This window comes from Periplaneta americana, chromosome 2 (assembly GCF_040183065.1).
Source record: "Periplaneta americana isolate PAMFEO1 chromosome 2, P.americana_PAMFEO1_priV1, whole genome shotgun sequence".
Lineage (NCBI taxonomy): Eukaryota > Metazoa > Arthropoda > Insecta > Blattodea > Blattidae > Periplaneta > Periplaneta americana.
The window spans coordinates 14,206,757-14,226,937 of record NC_091118.1 but is presented as its reverse complement, the minus strand read 5'-3'; the positions used below and the strand labels follow the sequence as shown (position 1 = coordinate 14,226,937).

Here is a 20,181-nt window from a genome sequence, read left to right as displayed (position 1 = left end):
TAGGTCGCTGTTGCGCAAAAGAATTCTTGGTTCATGAATTTGCATAGCATCGCGTCAACACTAGTAGACAGGTGTAGCAGCGGGGAACAAACAAAACCTGGGGATTTTTCCGGCATGCAGGTTTCTTTCGACCTCATCCTCAACAGCTGTCCGTCTGAGTCCCTAACCATGCCTGCAATGCAAATGGACGTCCACCAGGGAGGGGATCCACTCATAACAACGCTCTGATTCAGTTTGCAAGTTAAAATATGATCTTCTCGGCAACGCCTGAAACTACCTAGGTGCAGTATAATAAGGGACAGACCAGTCGTACTGAATAATAATAATACTTACTTACTTACAAATGGCTTTTAAGGAACCCGAAGGTTCATTGCCGCCCTCACATAAGCCCGCCAGCGGTCCCTATCCTGTGCAAGATTAATCCAGTCTCTATCATCATACCCCACCTCCCTCAAATCCATTTTAATATTATCCTCCCATCTACGTCTCGGCCTCCCTAAAGGTCTTTTTCCCTCCGGTCTCCCAACTAACACTCTATATGCATTTCTGGATTCGCCCATACGTGCTACATGCCCTGCCCATCTCAAACGTCTGGATTTAATGTTCCTAATTATGTCAGGTGAAGAATACAATGCGTGCAGTTCTGTGTTGTGTAACTTTCTCCATTCTCCTGTAACTTCATCCCGCTTAGCCCCAAATATTTTCCTAAGCACCTTATTCTCAAACACCCTTAATCTCTGTTCCTCTCTCAGAGTGAGAGTCCAAGTTTCACAACCATATAGAACAACCGGTAATATAACTGTTTTATAAATTCTAACTTTCAGATTTTTGGGCAGCAGACTGGATGATAAGAGCTTCTCAACCGAATAATAACAGGCATTTCCCATATTTATTCTGCGTTTAATTTCCTCCCGAGTGTCATTTATATTTGTTACTGTTGCTCCAAGATATTTGAATTTTTCCACCTCTTCGAAGGATAAATCTCCAATTTTTATATTTCCATTTCGTACAATATTCTGGTCACGAGACATAATCATATACTTTGTATTTTCGGGATTTACTTCCGGATCGATCGCTTTACTTGCTTCAAGTAAAATTTCCGTGTTTTCCCTAATCGTTTGTGTATTTTCTCCTAACATATTCACGTCATCCGCATAGACAAGAAGCTGATGTAACCCGTTCAATTCCAAACCCTGCCTGTTATCCTGAACTTTCCTAATGGCATATTCTAGAGCGAAGTTAAAAAGTAAAGGTGATAGTGCATCTCCCTGCTTTAGCCCGCAATGAATTGGAAAAGCATCGGATAGAAACTGACCTATACGGACTCTGCTGTATGTTTCACTGAGACACATTTTGATTAACCGTACTAGTTTCTTGGGAATACCAATAATAATAATAATAATAATAATAATAATAATAATAATAATAATAATAATAATAATAATAATAATAACCACTACCTTCTCGCTCTTAAATTTGGTAAAAGAAACTGTCTTCCCATTGGTTATTTCTATCGACATAAACATGATCGTTATCTTCGTCATCATCACTGTCATCGATATCATCGCCATCACTACTGTTACCGTATTCATTATTATTATTGTCATCGTAATAAATGTCATCATGTCCACTACTGTGGAGTGACGGTTGGCATGCCTGACCTTAAACGAGCGGGCCCGAGTTCAAATCCTGGTCGGGGCAAGTTACCTGGTTGAGGTTTTTCCCGGTTTTTTTCTTTAACCCATTAATAGCAAATGCTGGGTAACTTTCGGTGTTGGACCCCGGACTCATTTCGCTGGCATTACCACCTTCATCTCATTCAGACGCTAAATAACCTGAGCAGTTGATAAAGCATCGTAAAATAAACCAATTAAAATGTCATAATTACTGTCATCACCACCGCCATCATTATTATCATTGTTACCAGTGTCATCATCTTTTTATTATTGTCACTTTCGTCATCGTCATCATTAGAGCTACTGTTGTCGTAATTGCTATCATCATCAGTGCTCTCATCATAATTACCATCATAATAATCACTGTCATTGTCATCTCCGTTATCCTTATCATTACTGTCATCATTGTCATTCGTCATCATTACTGTCGTCATAATCACTGTCATCATTGTCATCGTCATCATTACTGTCATCATAATCATTGTTATCGTCATCATTACTGTCATCACAATCGCTGTCATCGTCATCAATTTCTGTCATCATAATCACTGTCATCATTGCCATCGTCATTATTACTATCATAATCATTGTTGTCATTGTCATCCTCATCATTACTGTCATCATAATCACTGTCATCGTCATCATTGCTGTCATCATAATCACTGTTATCATTGTCATTGTCATCATTACTGTCATCATAATCACTGTCATCGTCATCATTACTGTCATCATAATCACTGTCATCATTGTCATTGTTATCGTTACTGTCATCATAATCACTGTCATCATTGTCATCGTCACCATTACTGTCATTGTCATCGTCACCATTACTGTCATTGTCATCGTCATCATTACTGTCATCATAATCACTGTCATCATTGTCATCGTCACCATTACTGTCATCATTGTCATCGTCATCACTCTCATCATTGCTGCTATTGTCATCATCATTATCATCACCCTCATTGTCATCGTCATCATTAGTTATTGTCATCGTTACTATCGTCATCAGTGCTGTCGTCATTGTTATCGTCATCATCATCATAATTATTGACTATGTCGTCATCGTCATTATTAATGACATCGTCGTCATTAGGTCTATTGTCATCATCATTATTATCACTATTATTGTCTCCGTCATGGTCATCGCCATTGTTATCATTAGTCACAATCGTCATCATTGCTGTCATCATAATGTAACTATCATTGTCGTCGACACATCATCGCCAGCATTGTAACATTGTATCTTTATGAGCACCACGTAAGCTTGTTCATCCCTCCCCCTATCAGCGCTGATTTCGTTTCGTAGCTCCCCACACCCTGAATATTTAGTAAGTTGACAACCCGCAGCTTCAAAGGCCAGTCAAATCAAGTCGCAGAGCACCGAAGCCTTTGCAACCTGTGAAGGAATTTTCCCAGACGCCTTCCAAGTGTGAAGTCTTAGAAATGTGTCTGAGCTGATATTTGCGACATGTAAGTTTTGTCAAGGTGTGTAAATGCTTCTGTTTTGAGGGTGTGATGTTTAGTACACATTTTTATAAGATTGACAATTTGACGTCACTGGCGTGAAGTTCTAGGCATGAAGATTCTTCTAACGCAGAGACTTGCATGCAATTGTACCGATATTTCACATGGATACCAGACGCTACATAAAATCTCCAATACAGATAGGTGGGTGTTGGCGTGCAATACTTTGAACTGACTGTTATGTAAGGATGTGGACATAATATCCGTTATCGCTAGTAGATAAGAAACTAATATAAACGATAATGATGGAATTGCAAACAGGCAAGAGTCAATAACACCAGCTGCAAGGCGTCAAGTACCCACCTGTGTGTCGAGCAGGTTGTGAATAGAGAACTGTACAGATTTACACTTAATGGAAGAAGTTATCGTGATTTGAAATTTCGCAAATAATAACAAATAAAGAACTCGTCACTGGATATGAGGGGCTTTGAAGTATTTCTGTAAGGTCATAGTAATGGATAAACATAAACTTTATTACGTACTATTCAGTTAATCTTGTTTATTTACTGCAAATTTGAATGAAGGGGTTAGATATAACTTACAGCAGTAAAATTTTTGGAAATATTCAACATTTTTTTCCCTCCATTACTGTATCATGTATAATAATTAAAATTGGTATGTATAAAACAATGTCCTCCTGCTATATGAGAAAAATATATATATTTTTTCAAAATTCAAAATGTTGTCAGTCCACTGTGCAGTGACGAAGCGTTTCCCTCATAAATAAAAAACTTGTTAATTTTCTCATGTTCTCTCTCTTTTATTTTATTACTGAAACTCATGTTTACAATATCATGCTCTTTCAACTGCATTCCTTAATAATTATATATATTTTTTTATTTTGTGTAATAGAAAATGCTGATATTTGACTTCTTTTTAAATAAATTTATTTTTTTATCAGACAATCTAGCAAAGGTAGAGAAGTGATCTTGTAGATATAACATGCATAAATACACACAAAAAAGTTTCATCACAGAATGTTGGATAGTTTTTGAGTTATGTGGGAAACGCTTCATCACTGCACAGTGAACTAAATTTTGAAAAAAAAAAAAAAAAATGTAAATAATTTTTTAAAACAATAACAATATTTTTTTCATATAGCAGAAGGAGTGTTAGTTGGGAGGCCGGAGGAAAAAAGATCTTTGGGGAGGCCGAGACGTAGGTGGGAAGATAATATTAAAATGGATTTGAGGGAGGTGGGATATGATGGTAGAGACTGGATTAATCTTGCTCAGGATAGGGACCTATGGCGGGCTTATGTGAGGGCGGCAATGAACCTCCGGATTCCTTAAAAGCCAGTAAGTAAGTAAGTAAGTAAGTAAGTAAGTAAGTAAGTAAGTAAGTAAGTATAGCAGAAGGACAGTGTCTTACAAATACTAATTTTTATTTTTGTACAATATACAGTAATGGAGGGAAAAAATTTTGAATATTTTTCAAAATTTTATTGTTGTAAGCTGTACCTAACCCATTAAATGGGTTACATCAGCTGCTTGTTTATGCGAATAATGTGAGTATATTAAGAAAAAATACACAACATATTAAGGAAAACACGGGAATTTTACTTAGAGCAAATAATGATATAGATAGATTTGGAAGTAAATCCCGAAAAAAAAACAAAGTATATGATTATGTCTCGTGACCAGAACATGGGTACTAAATGGAAACATAAAAATTGGAAATTTATCCTTTTACAACGTGGGAAAATTAAATACCTTGGAGCAAGAGTAACAAAGTCTATCGCTGTGAAATAACGGTTAGCTTCCTTGGCCGTGAAACGAGTGGTCCCGGGTTCAAATCCTGGTCGGGATAATTTACATGGTTGGGGTTTTTTATGAGGTTTTTCCTCAACACTCGAAGCAGAACTGCTGGGTAACGTGGACGAGGTTCCAGGATCTTGCCTATAGGCGGCATCTGTCTGCGGGAGCTGCACATATCCAGCGAAGTCGCAGGGGCTTTAATAAGCGGATTGCAGGTGACCGGAGGAGTGTAGCTCCCTTGGATAGATGGCACCTCGGTGAGTCATGGAATCGATGGCGTGTTCTTCTGGTTGAGGATGCAGCAGGTTCAGGCACATGAATTGCGAACAGATGCCATCGATCTCAGGAGGCTGCAGAATAACATCACAAGCATGCGGAGGATCAGGTCTCCAGTCAGAACTGGATGCTGTGGCTGAATCGATACCATGGCACCATGCAGTGAATCATGCGCTTCAAGAGCGATCCTAAGGACTTCAACAATCATTCCAGCATAAGGATGTTGCACAATAAGTCTAAGGCAGCAGTGTTTGTCTGCAGGCCCTCCTCCGAAGAAAAAAAAAAAGAAAAAAAAAAAGTAACCAATATAAATGACACTCGGGAGGAAATTAAACACAGAATAAATAATTATGGGAAATGCCTGCTATTTTTCGGTCTGATAAAAAAACTGAAAGTTTTGGTTCTACAAAGGAATTTTAAAAAGTTACATTTGTTCGGATCAAATTTATACACATTTTGAGGGACAAAACTAAAATTATTTCAATAATTTATTATCATAATACACTGCTCTCTTAAATTGACTGAGCATATTGGGAATTAAATCAATGGCTTTCCCAAAACACGCTGTGAAATGTTTCATATAAAATATATTTTTTTTCTCGAAAAGGAAGCAGAAACGAGCAAAACTTTATCAAAGTTTTTATTTTAAAAAATGTCAAAGAATAATCCCCTGAAATTAATTACATTACTTGCGGTTGACGCTGTATATTGCTTTATGAATTTTAAAAATTGCTTTCATTTGAAATCCTAAACAATTTAGTTCATCTTCTTACTTCCGTGAGTCTTTTGTTTAATGATCGTTCGGAATATGATGAAGGAAATAAATTGTTACAAAAAATAAGATATAATAAATTAATGTGTCATATTCATGTCACCGATTATTATTGTTATTACTATTATTATGACGTTATATGACGACAAGTCACCGACGTAGCTCAGTCGGCTATGGCGCTTGCCTTTCGATTCGCAGTTGAGCTCGGGCGCGGGTTCGATTTCAGCTTGGGCTGATTACCTGGTTGGGTTTTTTCCGAGGTTTTCCCCAACCGTAAGGCGAACGTCAAGTAATCTACGGCGAATCCTCGGCCTCATCTCGCCAAATACCATCTCGTTATCAGCAATCTCATCCACGCTCCTTTTAAAAATTTTCTAGAGCTCGTTTAGTGGAGCAGCGTAACCCGGAGTGAGACAAGTGGCCAACAGGCTTGGAGCTCACATACTCAGTTTCGCTCAGCCTCGAACTCGCTTTACAAAGACGCGATTTCGCGTACTTTTTAAATTTCTCCCCTCATTTCCCTATTCTTTCAATTCAAAAAATTCTATCGACGCTAAAAAGAACTATAGTTGATACAGCGTTGTTAAATAACCAATTACAAAACAAAAAAAGATGTCAAATAGACGTCGGGCTGGAACACAGACGTGTAGGAGTTGTCTGGGAGCCAGGAAGTCCGATCTCTCGTGTAACCTAGATATATTGAAAAGCAGAGCCATTCTTTGTTTCTTGGGTTCGAACCTGCGTACAGCCGGCTACAATGTTGCCCGCTATCGATCGCAGTCGGGCCGCCTGCACACGAGGATTGGATTAGCAGAGCCCCAAAATAAGTAGACTAATGGAACAGCGCCCCCACCAACCGTCTTGTCATCAGCAGGAGCAGCTTCCTCCCATTGTTGTCATGTGTAAATGAGCTCGGGCGGGTGCCCTCCATGGCGTCACCTTGAATCTCTATCAATGGAACAGTAGTTCAGCCCTAATGATATCATTTTTATTGTCACTTGCAGCATACAGGAAGTAGTTGCTGATAAATTGCTTTCCCGTCAAACCAGGGAAACTCAGAACTGATGAAATTTCCTATTAAATTGCATTAGATATTCCACAAACATAAAGATCTACCACATAATAATTCCGGAAAAAATATATGTACAGTTCCTACCAAAAGTTTAAGGACTTACTTACTTACTGGCTTTTAAGGAACCCGGAGGTTCATTGCCGTCCTCACATAAACCCGCCATCGGTCCCTATCCTGAGCAAGATTAATCCAGTCTCTACCATCATATCCCACATCCCTCAAATCCATTTTAATATTATCTTCCCATCTACTTCTCGGCCTCCCTAAAGGTCTTTTTCCCTCCGGCCTCCCAACTAACATTCTATATGCATTTCTGGATTCGCCCATACGTGCTACATGCCCTGCCCATCTCAAATGTCTGGATTTAATGTTCCTAATTATGCCAGGTGAAGAATACAATGCGTGCAGTTCTGTGTTGTGTAACTTTCTCCTTCTCCTGTAACTTCATCCCTCTTAGCCCCAGATATTTTCCTAAGCACCTTATTCTCAAACACCCTTAACCTATGTTCCTCGCTCAAAGTGAGAGTCCAAGTTTCACAACCATACAGAACAACCGGTAATATCACTGTTTTATAAATTCTAACTTTCAGCTTTTTTGAGAGCAGATTGGATGACAAAAGCTTCTCAACCGAATACTAACAGGCATTTCCCATATTTATTCTGCGTTTAATTTCCTCCCGAGTCATTTATATTTGTTACTATTGCTCCAAAATATTTTAATTTTTTTACCTCTTCAAAGAATAAATTTACAATTTTTATATTTCCATTTCGTACAATATTCTAGTCACGAGACATAATCATATACTTTGTCTTTTTGGGATTTACTTCCAAACCTCTCTCTTTACTTGCTTCAAGTAAAATTCCTGTGTTTTCCCTAACATATTCACGTCATCCACATAGAAAAGCAGCTGGTGTTACCAATCAATTACCTGTACTTAATTTTAGGTATTTATTCACTTTTATAATCAATATTATGAGCCGTTGAGAGCAGAAGTGGTGTAGGCTAAGTAAAAAAAGGTAATGAAAGTTAAAGTAAAAATTCTGTGAAATACAACGCAAAGTAGCAATTAATATTCAATTTATTTAAACTATTAGTAATCAGTGAATAGCACGAAGGACATATTAATTGCTACTTTGCGCTGTATTTTACAGAATTTTAACTTTAAACCTCATTACCCAATTTTGACTTACACCTCTTCTGCTCTGAACGCCTCATATATTATGCAATCAGTATACAGTATATTGAATTAGTAAGCCTACTTTTGTGCCCATTGTGATATTAACATTTTTGCATTTGGGTTTTTTGTATTTGAAGAGTCCACTGCAAGAATGATGGATGTCATTTGGAATACATTTTGCAGGAGAAGCAATTGAAAGTTTGAAATGCTTAGCGCTCAAAGCTTAACTGTGATTTTCCGATCGTTACTGGACAATGACTATCAGTGTTAATGCCATATAACTCTGTATGTACATTCTATATGTCTTAAGCTATGCATTGACAGTCTTGGTTCATTTTCGACAAGAAAGTGACATCCATCATGCTTGCAGTGGACTCTTAATTTGTTTTTGTTTATTTTATTTCTGTTTCTTTCTTACTTCTTTCTGCATTTGTTTTCTTTATATGCCTATTTGTATTCTAGTGGTGTGGTAAAGAAGGCCTGATGGCCTCAACTCCACTAGATTAAATAAATAAATAAATAAATAAATAAATAAATAAATAAATAAATAAATAAATAAATAAATAAATAAATAAATAAGTAAACAAATAAATAAACAACACGGAAAAAACGGGAATTTTACTTGAAGCAAGTAAAGCGATCGGTTTGGAAGTAAATCCCGAAAAGACAAAGTATATGATTATGTCTCGTGACCAGAATATTGTACGAAATGGAAATATAAAAATTGGAGATTTATCCTTCGAAGGGGTGGAAAAATTCAAATATCTTGGAGCAACAGTAACAAATATAAATGATACTCGGGAGGAAATTAAACGCAGAAAAAATATGGGAAATGCGTGTTATTATTCGGTTGAGAAGCTTTTATCATCTAGTCTGCTGTCAAAAAATCTGAAAGTTAGAATTTATAAAACAGTTATATTACCGGTTCTTCTGTATGGTTGTGAAACTTGGACTCTCACTCTGAGAGAGGAACATAGGTTAAGGGTGTTTGAGAATAAGGTGCTTAGGAAAATATTTGGGGCTAAGCGGGATGAAGTTACAGGAGAATGGAGAAAGTTACACAACGCAGAACTGCACGCATTGTATTCTTCACCTGACATAATTAGGAACATTAAATCCAGACGTTTGAGATGGGCAGGGCATGTAGCACGTATGGGCGAATCCATAAATGCATATAGAGTGTTAGTTGGGAGACCGGAGGGAAAAAGACCTTTGGGGAGGCCGAGACGTAGATGGGAGGATAATATTAAAATGGATTTGAGGGAGGTGGGATATGATGATAGAGACTGGATTAATCTTGCACAGAATAGGGACCGATGGCGGGCTTATGTGAGGGCGGCAATGAACCTTCGGGTTCCTTAAAAGCCATTTGTAAGTAAGTAAATAAATAAATAAATAAATAAATAAATAAATAAATAAATAAATAAATAAATAAATAAATCAGAGCAATAATTTTGGGACACATTAAATATTACGTATAGTAAAAGCTTGCAGTAAACGGATGTATACTTACAGGTCACCATCGAAGGACGATCAGATCTTCAAATCACGATATTTTAAATCAGAACTGCTGGAGTATGAGATCACTTCAAGGTATATAGTGTAACCGTCTGGATTAAAATTTCTTGATGTACTGAAGAGAACTAAATTAGTAGTTAGGAAGATATTCTTTCGTAAAGAGATTCCCCTAGCAGGGACTTTGCCAGATGTCGACTCGCCAACCTGTCATGTTGTAACAGACCTGGTTCTAAATTAGTCGTGGGTTTGAGATTGTCCTCTGTAACTTTTGATATAGCACAGTTCTTCTAACTCATAACATCTCCAGTCTTTTAAAGGCGTTGTTCAGAGTCCATTTGAAACGGGTTTTTTGACAAACCCCTCTAAGTAAAATTTTAACAAAACTGAGTTTATTGTTAATTTCTGTTCTATACCATTTTTTGGGAAAATACCACAAGTCAAACGGTATTTCTGTTGTGACAATGCTGACACAGAGTGAACAAAACTGTAGCCTAAACTGGTCTGTTTCGTAAATTAATTATTTTGTGTCTGAATTTTGAATTTGTTAGAATAATACGGTTGTCTTTTGTGTAATGTATTATTGTACTACATTATTTCACGGAGAAATGTACTATTTATTTCCTTAGTCACATTTCATACAGGTTAGACTAAAATTTGTTCACGTGAAGGAAAAATTATGGAGTCAGCTCCTAAATATTGATTTTGAGAATAAAATTCGTATTATTTTAAACCAAATTTTCAATTATTTAATTAAATAAAGGGATTGTTTTGTTAAATATTTACCAGATTTTGAGAAAACATAAGTCAAACGTGAATACTGAGTTCTATTCTATTTAAAAAATATTCTTTTATATATAGAAATATTTGTTATGTTTTTACTAACATTTCCATTTCAAATATTACAATTCTTAACTCATGAATTTCTTTTAAATAGTTTTTTGTATTTCGTGACTTAAGGGGTTACGTACAGCTTACAGCAGTAAAATTTTGGAAATATTCAACAATTTTTTCCTCCATTACTGTATCTTGTACAAAAATGAAAATTAGTATGTGTAAAATACTGTCCTCCTATATGAAAAAAAAATATTTTTTTGCAATTAAAAACAATTATTTATATATTTTTTTCGAAATTCAGTTCACTGTGCAGTGATGAAGCGTTTCCCACATAACTAAAAAACTATCCAACATTTGTGTGTATTTAAGCATGTCATATCTGCAATATGATGCAAGATCACTTCTCTACCTTTGATAGATTGTCTGATAAAAAATAAATTCATTTAAAATGGTCAAATATCAGTATTTCCTTCTAACACAAAATAAAAAAAAATATATTATTTATAAGGAATGTCCTTGAAAGAGCATGATATTGTAAACATGAGTTTCTGCAATAAAATACAAGAGAGAGAACATGCAAAAGTTAACAAGTTTATGAGTTATGGGGGAAACGCTTTATCACTGCACAGTGAACTGAATTTTGAAAAAAAAAAATGTAAATAGTTTTTTTAATGGTAAAAATATTTTTTTAATATAGCAGAAGGACAGTATTTTACACCTACCAATTTTCATTATTGTACAAGATACAGTAATGGAGGAAAAAAATGTTGAATATTTCCAAAATTTTACTGCTGTAAGCTGTACCTAACCCCGCAAGAGGTTTCTAAAAAACCCGATTCATTTAATGGTCCTCTTTGTCACCTTTACTCTAGTTCAGCCATCTGCCACGGTATTTCTGACTTCAGCACACAAAGATACATTTTTAAAACGTTTTTACATCGCAGGATGTGTTATCTTAAAATTTTGAAATACAATATCAAAATCGTGCTCCATACATTTTCAGTAACATGACGGCCCAGTTTAAAAGGGAAGAATTAAAAGTTTTGAGAGAACTGTATTTCAAAATCTCATGTTGCTGTGAAAAATTAAAGGATAATTTAAATTACTCCTAATTCTTTGTAATGTTTTACTTATGCTATAGCCTAATTATTGTCAAATTAGAGTGATATTATTGGATTTTCAAGCTACATGAAGATTTAAAATGCAGCTGCCTTAAAACTTTAAATTTTGATTTGTTTCCCTTTGAACTGATCCTATCTATTTCATAATTTGGGCCCCAGAATTCTTTTTATTTTTTCAAGAATTAATCTCGAACTAAAGTTTTTGCAGCAATGATATTTCTACATGCCACAAATGAAAATTCTGTATCAGTAAGGAAAATAAAATTAAAACTTCACCATCCTCTCTTCTTAAAACCTCCACCAAAGTTACGAAACTGCATCCAGGTTTTATGTGTCTCCTCTGTATAGTATTGTATCTATAGCCAAGCAACATTTAAAATATAGTGTTTCCGTTTTAGAGTCGCGCATGATGTCATTGTTCCACACCCACTAACTGACAACGAAAGGTATGACAGAGAGGTAGACCTTTACACTCTAAGATTGACCTGAAATACGCTCAAGATAATAGGAATAGAACAATTTTTTTACACCATTTACAGTAAACCGTGATTCACAGGAGCAGATCTGTACTCTCCAAGAGTCTCAACACAAATGACATAATCCCCACTCCAGTCTGACAGACAGGAGCAAAATTGGTTTCTGCGCACTCTGAAATGTATGTTGCCTGGCTATACAATCAATGATCAAATGAACCATCCGAAAGAATATGAAAATAAAATCACAGAAAACAACTCATACATTTTTATTTTTACTTTATTAAAGATGCTTTGTATAAGAGTTGGTAAGTGAACTAACAAATTCTCCAAATATTGTAAAACAGTATTTTTCAATTTTTTTTCGAGTTGTGTAAAAAATAAATTTTTAATGACACCCTGAAACGCGGTTAAGAATTATAGAATAGATTATTATTGAGTTTAAGTAGGCTAATTAAGAATTTTTGGATAGATTGTTGAGTTTAAATGATTAAGAATTTTTGGATAGATTGTTGAGCTTAAATGATTAAGAATCTCTGGATAGATTGTTGAGCTTAAATTATTAAGACCTTTTGGATAGATTGTTGAGCTTAAGTGATTAAGAATTTTTAGATGGATTATTGGATTGAAATAATTAAGAATATTTGAGAGGATTGTTGAGCTTACATTATTAATAATTTTTGGATAAATTGTTGAGCTTAAATGATTAAGAATCTCTGGATAGATTGTTGAGCTTAAATTATTAAGACCTTTTGGATAGATTGTTGAGCTTAAGTGATTAAGAATTTTTAGATGAATTATTGGATTGAAATGATTAAGAATATTTGGGTGGATTGTTGAGCTTACATTATTAATAATTTTTGGATAAATTGTTGAGATTAAATGATTAAGAATTTTTGGATAGATTGTTGAGTTTAAATTATTAAGAATTTTTGTATAAATTATTTAACTGAAATGATTAAATTTTTTTGAAATAGTATTGATCTTAAATGATTTTTGGATAGATTTTTGAATTTAAATGATTAAGAATTTCTGTATAAATTATTTAACTCAAATTATTAAAAATTTGTGAAAGATTATTGAGCTTAAATTATTCAGAATATTTGGATAGATTGTTGAGCTTAAATGGTTAAGAATTTCTGGATTTATTACTGAGTTTAAAGGATTAAGAATTTTTGGACAGATTATTGAGTTTAAATGATTAAGAATTTTTGGATAGATTGTTTGAGCTTAAATGGTTAAGAATTTCTGGATTTATTACTGAGTTTAAATGATTAAGAATTTTTGGACAGATTATTGAGTTTAAATGATTAAGAATTTTTGGATAGATTGTTTGAGCTTAAATGGTTAAGAATTTCTGGATTTATTACTGAGTTTAAACGATTAAGAATTTTTGGACAGATTATTGAGTTTAAATGATTAAGAATTTTTGGATAGATTGTTTGAGCTTAAATGGTTATGAATTTCTGGATTTATTACAGAGTTTAAATGATTAAGAATTTTTGGACAGATTATTGAGTTTAAATGATTAAGAATTTTTGGATAGATTGTTTTAGCTTAAATGGTTATGAATTTCTGGATTTATTACTGAGTTTAAACGATTAAGAATTTTTGGACAGATTATTGAGTTTAAATGATTAAGAATTTTTGGATAGATTGTTTGAGCTTAAATGGTTAAGAATTTCTGGATATATAACTGAGTATAAATGATTAAGATTTTTTTTGGATAGATTATTGTGTTTGAATGGTTAAGAATATTTTGATAGATTGTTGATGCTTAAATGATTAAGAATTTTTAGATGGACTGTTGAGCTTAAATTATTAAGAATTTTTGGGTAGATTATTGAGTTTAAATAATTATATAATGTTTTGGTTTATCTAGAGGTTGTGACACTTAATATTACCAAAAATGTTGATAACTTTCCTTGTAAGAGTGGAACTGTACTGTAGAATTATTATTACGCAATTTTTGGAGTTTAGCAACTGTAACATTTTCGAGTAAGAACTCATAAGTTAATTTTTACATATAGTGTATCACAGAACAATAATTTTGATGCAGACGCCAGCTGACATCACTTCTTTTCAGTATATTAGGCACCTTATTCACCCTCTGCATGTTCTTCTGCACCTTCTTCCCCTCCTGTTGCAGCCCCACTTCCAGCGCCTCCTGCTGCTTCCTCTTTTCCACTGAATGAATTAGTCATAAATAAATTTTATAAGTCTATATCCATTAACTGAATTTAAGGTTATTTTTCAAGCATATCTTTCGTCTCTATAAAATTGTTTAAATATAACGGTCGGCCTACAGCAAGAAGTTAATAGTTTTGCTTTCGAAACCTATATTGCACAGTATTTACACAGGGTGTAAAAGAGATAACCGTCCAAACTTGTAAAGCATAAATGAGTCGCCTAGAATCAAACTGTACTTTCTTCAAATTATGAGATATGGGATTAAAGTATATTTAAATGCAGAAATTTGCAGGGAATGTGATAAACTGCTCGTCTGGAGTCAAACTGGAATTTATCTGTCTTAACTTTAGTAGTAAAATCAGCGTGTTGGGTGCAACTGCACTAGCTTTTCGTCTTTTCTGGCAAATCAGATATTTTAATAAAGTGTAGTTTGAATCTCTGTTCGATTAATTAAAATGTGTCTTAGTGAAACTTACAGCAGAGTCCGTATAGGCCAGTTTCTATCTGATGCTTTTCGAATTCACTGCGGGCTAAAGCAGGGAGATGCATTGTCACCTCTACTTTTTAACTTTGCTCTAGAATATGCCATTAGGAAAGTTCAGAATAACATAAAGGGTTTGGAATTGAACGGGTTACATCAGCTTCTTGTCTATGTGGATGACGTGAATATGTTAGGAGGAAATCCACAAACGATTAGGGAAAACACGGAAATTTTACTTGAAGCAAGTAAAGCGATAGGGTTGGAAGTAAATTCCGAAAAGACTAAGTATATGATTATGTCTCGTGACCAGAATATTGTACGAAATGGAAATATAAAAATTGGAAATTTATCCTTTGAAGAGGTGAGAGCAAGAGTAACAAATATAAATGATACTCGGGAGGAAATTAAACACAGAATAAATATGGGAAATGCCTGTTATTATTTGGTTGAGAAGCTTTTATCATCCAGTCTGCTGTCAAAAAATCTGAAAGGTAGAATTTATAAAACAGTTATATTACCGGTTGTTCTTTATGGTTGTGAAGCTTGGACTCTCACTTTGAGAGAGATTAAGGGTGTTTGAGAATAAGGCTCTTAGGAAAATATTTGGGGCTAAGAGGGATGAAGTTACAGGAGAATGGAGAAAGTTACACACCGCAGAGCTGCACGCATTGTATTCTTCACCTGACATAATTAGGAACATTAAACCCAGACGCTTGAGATGGGCAGGGCATATAGCACGCATGGGCGAATCCAGAAATGCATACAGAGTGTTAGTTAGGAGGCCGGCGGGAAAAAGACCTTTAGGGAGGTCGAGACGTAGATGGGAAGATAATATTAAAATGGATTTGAGGGAGGTGGGATATGATGGTAGAGACTGGATTAATCTTGCTCAGGATAGGGATCAATGGCGGGCTTATGTGAGGGCGGCAATGAACCTCCGGGTTCCTTAAAAGCCAATAAGTAAGTAGTTTGAATCTAGACGACTCAGTTACGGTAAATGAACAATTCCTTACGAAAACATTGCTGCCAACACAAATTCTGAGATAAAAACTAATACAGACGAACGTGTCTAATTCGAAACTTTTAAATTCGAAATCGTGATTTCAACTTTTCGTGCTGTACCATGTACGCCTCATGGCTAGTCTCCTTCTCTGTCTTTCAAGTGATGCATTTAGTATAGATTCCAGGCGTTTCCCTGGTTCTAGATAACTTCTCCGTTTCCTGTGTACTGTGTGCTGCCGACATTCAGGGCAGTCCGGGAACTTATTGATTGTTCCTTGTATGTTACACCAGAATTACGATTATTGGAGGAATTATGGAATTTTGGTAGGATAAAAAGAATAATGGGAAAATCATTCCCCATATAGAGTCTCTGTCCAGCAAAAATTCTAGTTAAAGTTGCTTGGATTTAACCCAGGTCTCTGGTGTGCTAAACCGACGCTCAATTGAAGGTCTGTCATTAGTTGTTAATTAAAACCACACAAAGCTAGAAAGGTTAATTTCTAGTACAAACGTTAAGCAGTTAAAAAAAACAAAAACAAAAAAATCTTCTTACTATGTTAGAGTATCCAACCGAGATCCAAAACATGTTCTTTAATAATACTGAAGCACTCTAGGAGATATCCAATTACTTCTGAGAATTAGTTACTTAATAATTTATACTTTATCGAGTGATTATAACATTCGCAGTTGTGATTACACTCTGACTGTGTTTAGAATGAAAACACGAACGTCAACAAATTGTCTTGATGAAAATAGTGAAATATTAGAATTTGGAATGAGACACGTATAGTTACGTAAGGACTAATCAATTCCACTAGTTCTTGAACAGTATTTTCAGTTCATGGAGTAGAGTTGCAGTTGGCGAACAACAAACATATCTAGTGACAATAATGATAACTTCGTGAAACTGATTTTCAATCTAAAAGCGGATTTAAAAAGTAACCATTAAGTCCAGACACATTGCTAATACATCCATTGCATTTTGTCCTTCTTTTCCTTACTATATTTTTCTACTCCTGTTTCCTTGTTTCTTCCTCGTCTTTTTAGTTTTCTTGTTTTCTTTCTCGTCTTTTTCTGTTTTCCCTCTTTTATTTCTCATATTTTTATTTTTCCTTCTTTTGTTCTTCATATTTTTGTTTTCAATTCTTTTCGTCCTAGTATTTTTCCATTTTCCCTCTTTTCTTCCTCATATTTGTGTTTTCCCTTCTTTCTTCCTCATATTTTTATTTTTCCCTATTTTCTTCCTCATATTTTTGTTTTCAATTCTTTTCAACCTCGTATTTTTCTGTTTTCCCTCTTTTCTTCTTCATATTTTTGTTTTCCCTTCTTTCTTCCTCATATTTTTATTTTTCCCTCTTTTCTTCCTCATATTTTTGTTTTCAATTCTTTTCAACCTCGTATTTTTCCGTTTTCCCTCTTTTCTTCCTCATATTTTTGTTTTCCCTTCTTTCTTCCTCATATTTTTATTTTTCCCTCTTTTCTTCCTCATATTTTTGTTTTCAATTCTTTTCAACCTCGTATTTTTCTGTTTTCCCTCTTTTCTTCCTCATATTTTTGTTTTCCCTTCTTTCTTCCTCATATTTTTATTTTTCCCTCTTTTCTTCCTAATATTTTTGTTTTCAATTCTTTTCATCCTCGTATTTTTCCATTTTCCCTCTTTTCTTCCTCATATTTGTGTTTTCCCTTCTTGCTTTCCTCGTATTTTTTGTTTTCCCTCTTTTCTTCCTCATATTTTTGTTTTCCCTTTTTTCTTCCTCATATTTTTATTTTTCCTTCTTTTCTTCCTCATATTTTTGTTTTCCCTTCTTGTTTTCCTCGTATTTTTGTTTTCCCTCTTTTCTTCCTCATATTTTTGTTTTCCCTTTTTTCTTCCTCATATATTTATTTTTCCTTCTTTTCTTCCTCATATTTTTGTTTTCAATTCTTTTCATCCTCGTATTTTTCTATTTTCCCTCTTTTCACCCTCATATTTTTGTTTTCCTTTCTTTTCTTCCACATATTTTTGTTTTCCTTCTTTCATTCCTCATATTTGTTTTACTGCTTTTCTTTCTCATATTTTCGTTTTTTCTTCTTTTCTCCCTCATATTTTTGTTTTCCATTCTCTTCTTCCTCATATTTTTGTTTTCCTTTCTTTTCTTCCACATATTTTTCTTTTCCTTCTTTTATTCCTCATATTTGTTTTTACTGCTTTTCTTCCTCATATTTTTGTTTTTTCTCTTTTCTCCCTCATATTTTTGTTTTTCCTTCTTTTATTCCTCATATTTGTTTTTACTGCTTTTCTTCCTCATATTTTTGTTTTTTCTCTTTTCTCCCTCATATTTTTGTTTTTCCTTCTTTTATTCCTCATATTTGTTTTTACTTCTTTTCTTCCTCATATTTTTGTTTTCCATTCTTTCCTTCCTCCTATATTTCTTTTTCCTTCTTTCCTCATGTTTTTGTTTTCCCATTTTTCTTCATTTTTCTCTTCTTTTCTTTTTGTCTTTCTCTTTCTCACTTTTTCCTCCCTATCTTCTTTCCCTGTCTCCCGTTTCTTTACATATTCCCTTTTCTCTTCTTTTCCTCCTCATCTTCTCTTCCTACTACTCATCTCTTCTTTGCATATACTTTATTTCAATGGCAATCAAATCTTCATAGTTGGATATTTTTCAATAGCAAAAAATGTATTGCAGAGAAAAATAAATTTTGAAAAATCAAATTAAAAATCTTGTAAGCTAACACAAGTGTTACAGAAAAAAATCCAGATAAGCAATCACTTGACTGTATATGAAATAAGAATGCACCAAATTCCATTTTGTTATCTTACTTGGATTTGTACAAATCGCATCCCCAGTAAAATACTGTCGTAAGTCGGAAATCATATATTACTTTCGTAAATTATTTCGAACGATATATAAACGTTTTGCTACTTATTTATTAAAAATATTTTTACAGAAGTATTTTACTAGGAAATAGCATATCTTTACAAATCACAATTTTCGAGTTACGACACTATTTTACTCGGACTGCGAAATGGTACATGACTAAAATTAAATTTACAAAAACCCTTCAACGACTCTTGCCCAGGGTACTTGTTGAATTTTCATAAAAATTATCATACATGCTTCACATGTTGTTATATGCATCATATCCAAATACCGTAACGTTGTGGCACAACGTAACGGAGTTACGATATTTTAGCAATGTATTGCATTTCATTGACGTCTCCTCTTAAATTACATGAGTGACTAATTCTCGAAGTTCATTAGATTCATCCTATATAAATATTATGACTATAACACGGAGTTAAGCTCAATAGAAGAAGTGCTGTTGTGCTCTTTACCCTGCAGGAGTGTCTCCTTTTGCTGGTGGTTGTGCAGCAGGGGCAGCTACCCCACTTCCACCTTCACCTTCACCAACAGCTTCTCTTTCTCTGCAAAAATATTCCCTGCATTGAAGCACCGTCCAGGATAGGGCGTAAACAAAGGAAAATAAACAAAACATTATAAGAAAAAAGAACGTAACATCTTAATAATAAAACTAAAAATAACAGTCTAGGGAAATTTTAAATTAAAAGCAAGTCCTTTGCTCTTACAAGCAAACGTTCTGATGGGGGCAGATAAAAAAGTTATTTTTTTTCCTTCCACCATGTTAATAATGTCAAAAGAAGTGCTTATACAAATTTTGGCCACTCGACCGCAATTACAAGGCCGTCCAGAACGTGATTTTCCTTGGGGTCGTTTATAGAAAAAAAAGCACAATTTTATGGAAATATGTATTGAAACAGATACAGCAAGTGTTGCGCTATTTGTAAACATATCCCCACTGGAATTGAGACATTTTTCATGCCATGGGATCAATTTTTGTGTCGTAGAAGTCAGCCGCCTCAGTCCGGAACCAGCGTTTGACTGCGTCTGCACCTCTCTGTCGATCCCATGATACGAGAAATGTTTCAATTCCGATGGAAAATATGTTGGAAAATAGCTCAACAAGCTGTGTCCGTTCTAATAAATTTGTCAAATGAATTTTTTTTTCTTTCTGTTAACGGCCCCTGGCGAATTAATTTTTTTACGGCCCTCGTAATTGCGGTCGAGTGGCCAAAATTTGTGTAAGCGCTTCTTTTGACATTATTAACATGGCGGAAGAAAAAAATTTAACTTTTTTATCTGCCCCCATCAGAATGTTTGCTTGTTAGCTCAATGTTAATGTTTCCACTTCAGTTGCTCTTTTCGAGTTAGATTTTGTTTCAGTTATGTGTTAGGGAGTATGTCCGAGGAAGAGATAGGAAGGCGAAATAAGAGTATACAGGGTGTTAAAAAAAGTATCCA

At 34.5% G+C, this 20,181-nt stretch overlaps 1 protein-coding gene across 3 annotated transcripts in view; it reads right to left on the bottom strand.

Moving 5' to 3' along the window:
• Window positions 1–20,181, bottom strand: part of LOC138713786 (arginine kinase) — a 436,319-nt gene that overhangs the window by 198,140 nt on the left and 217,998 nt on the right. The window contains exon 2 of one of the 3 annotated variants that reach the window (XM_069846207.1): window positions 19,197–19,301. The exons of 1 other annotated variant lie outside the window; for it this stretch is intronic. In XM_069846207.1, coding sequence (XP_069702308.1) covers window positions 19,197–19,301 — 105 coding nt within the window. The remainder of the gene's footprint in view (window positions 1–19,196; window positions 19,302–20,181) is intronic. One more of the 3 variants, XM_069846216.1, reaches the window with a different exon arrangement.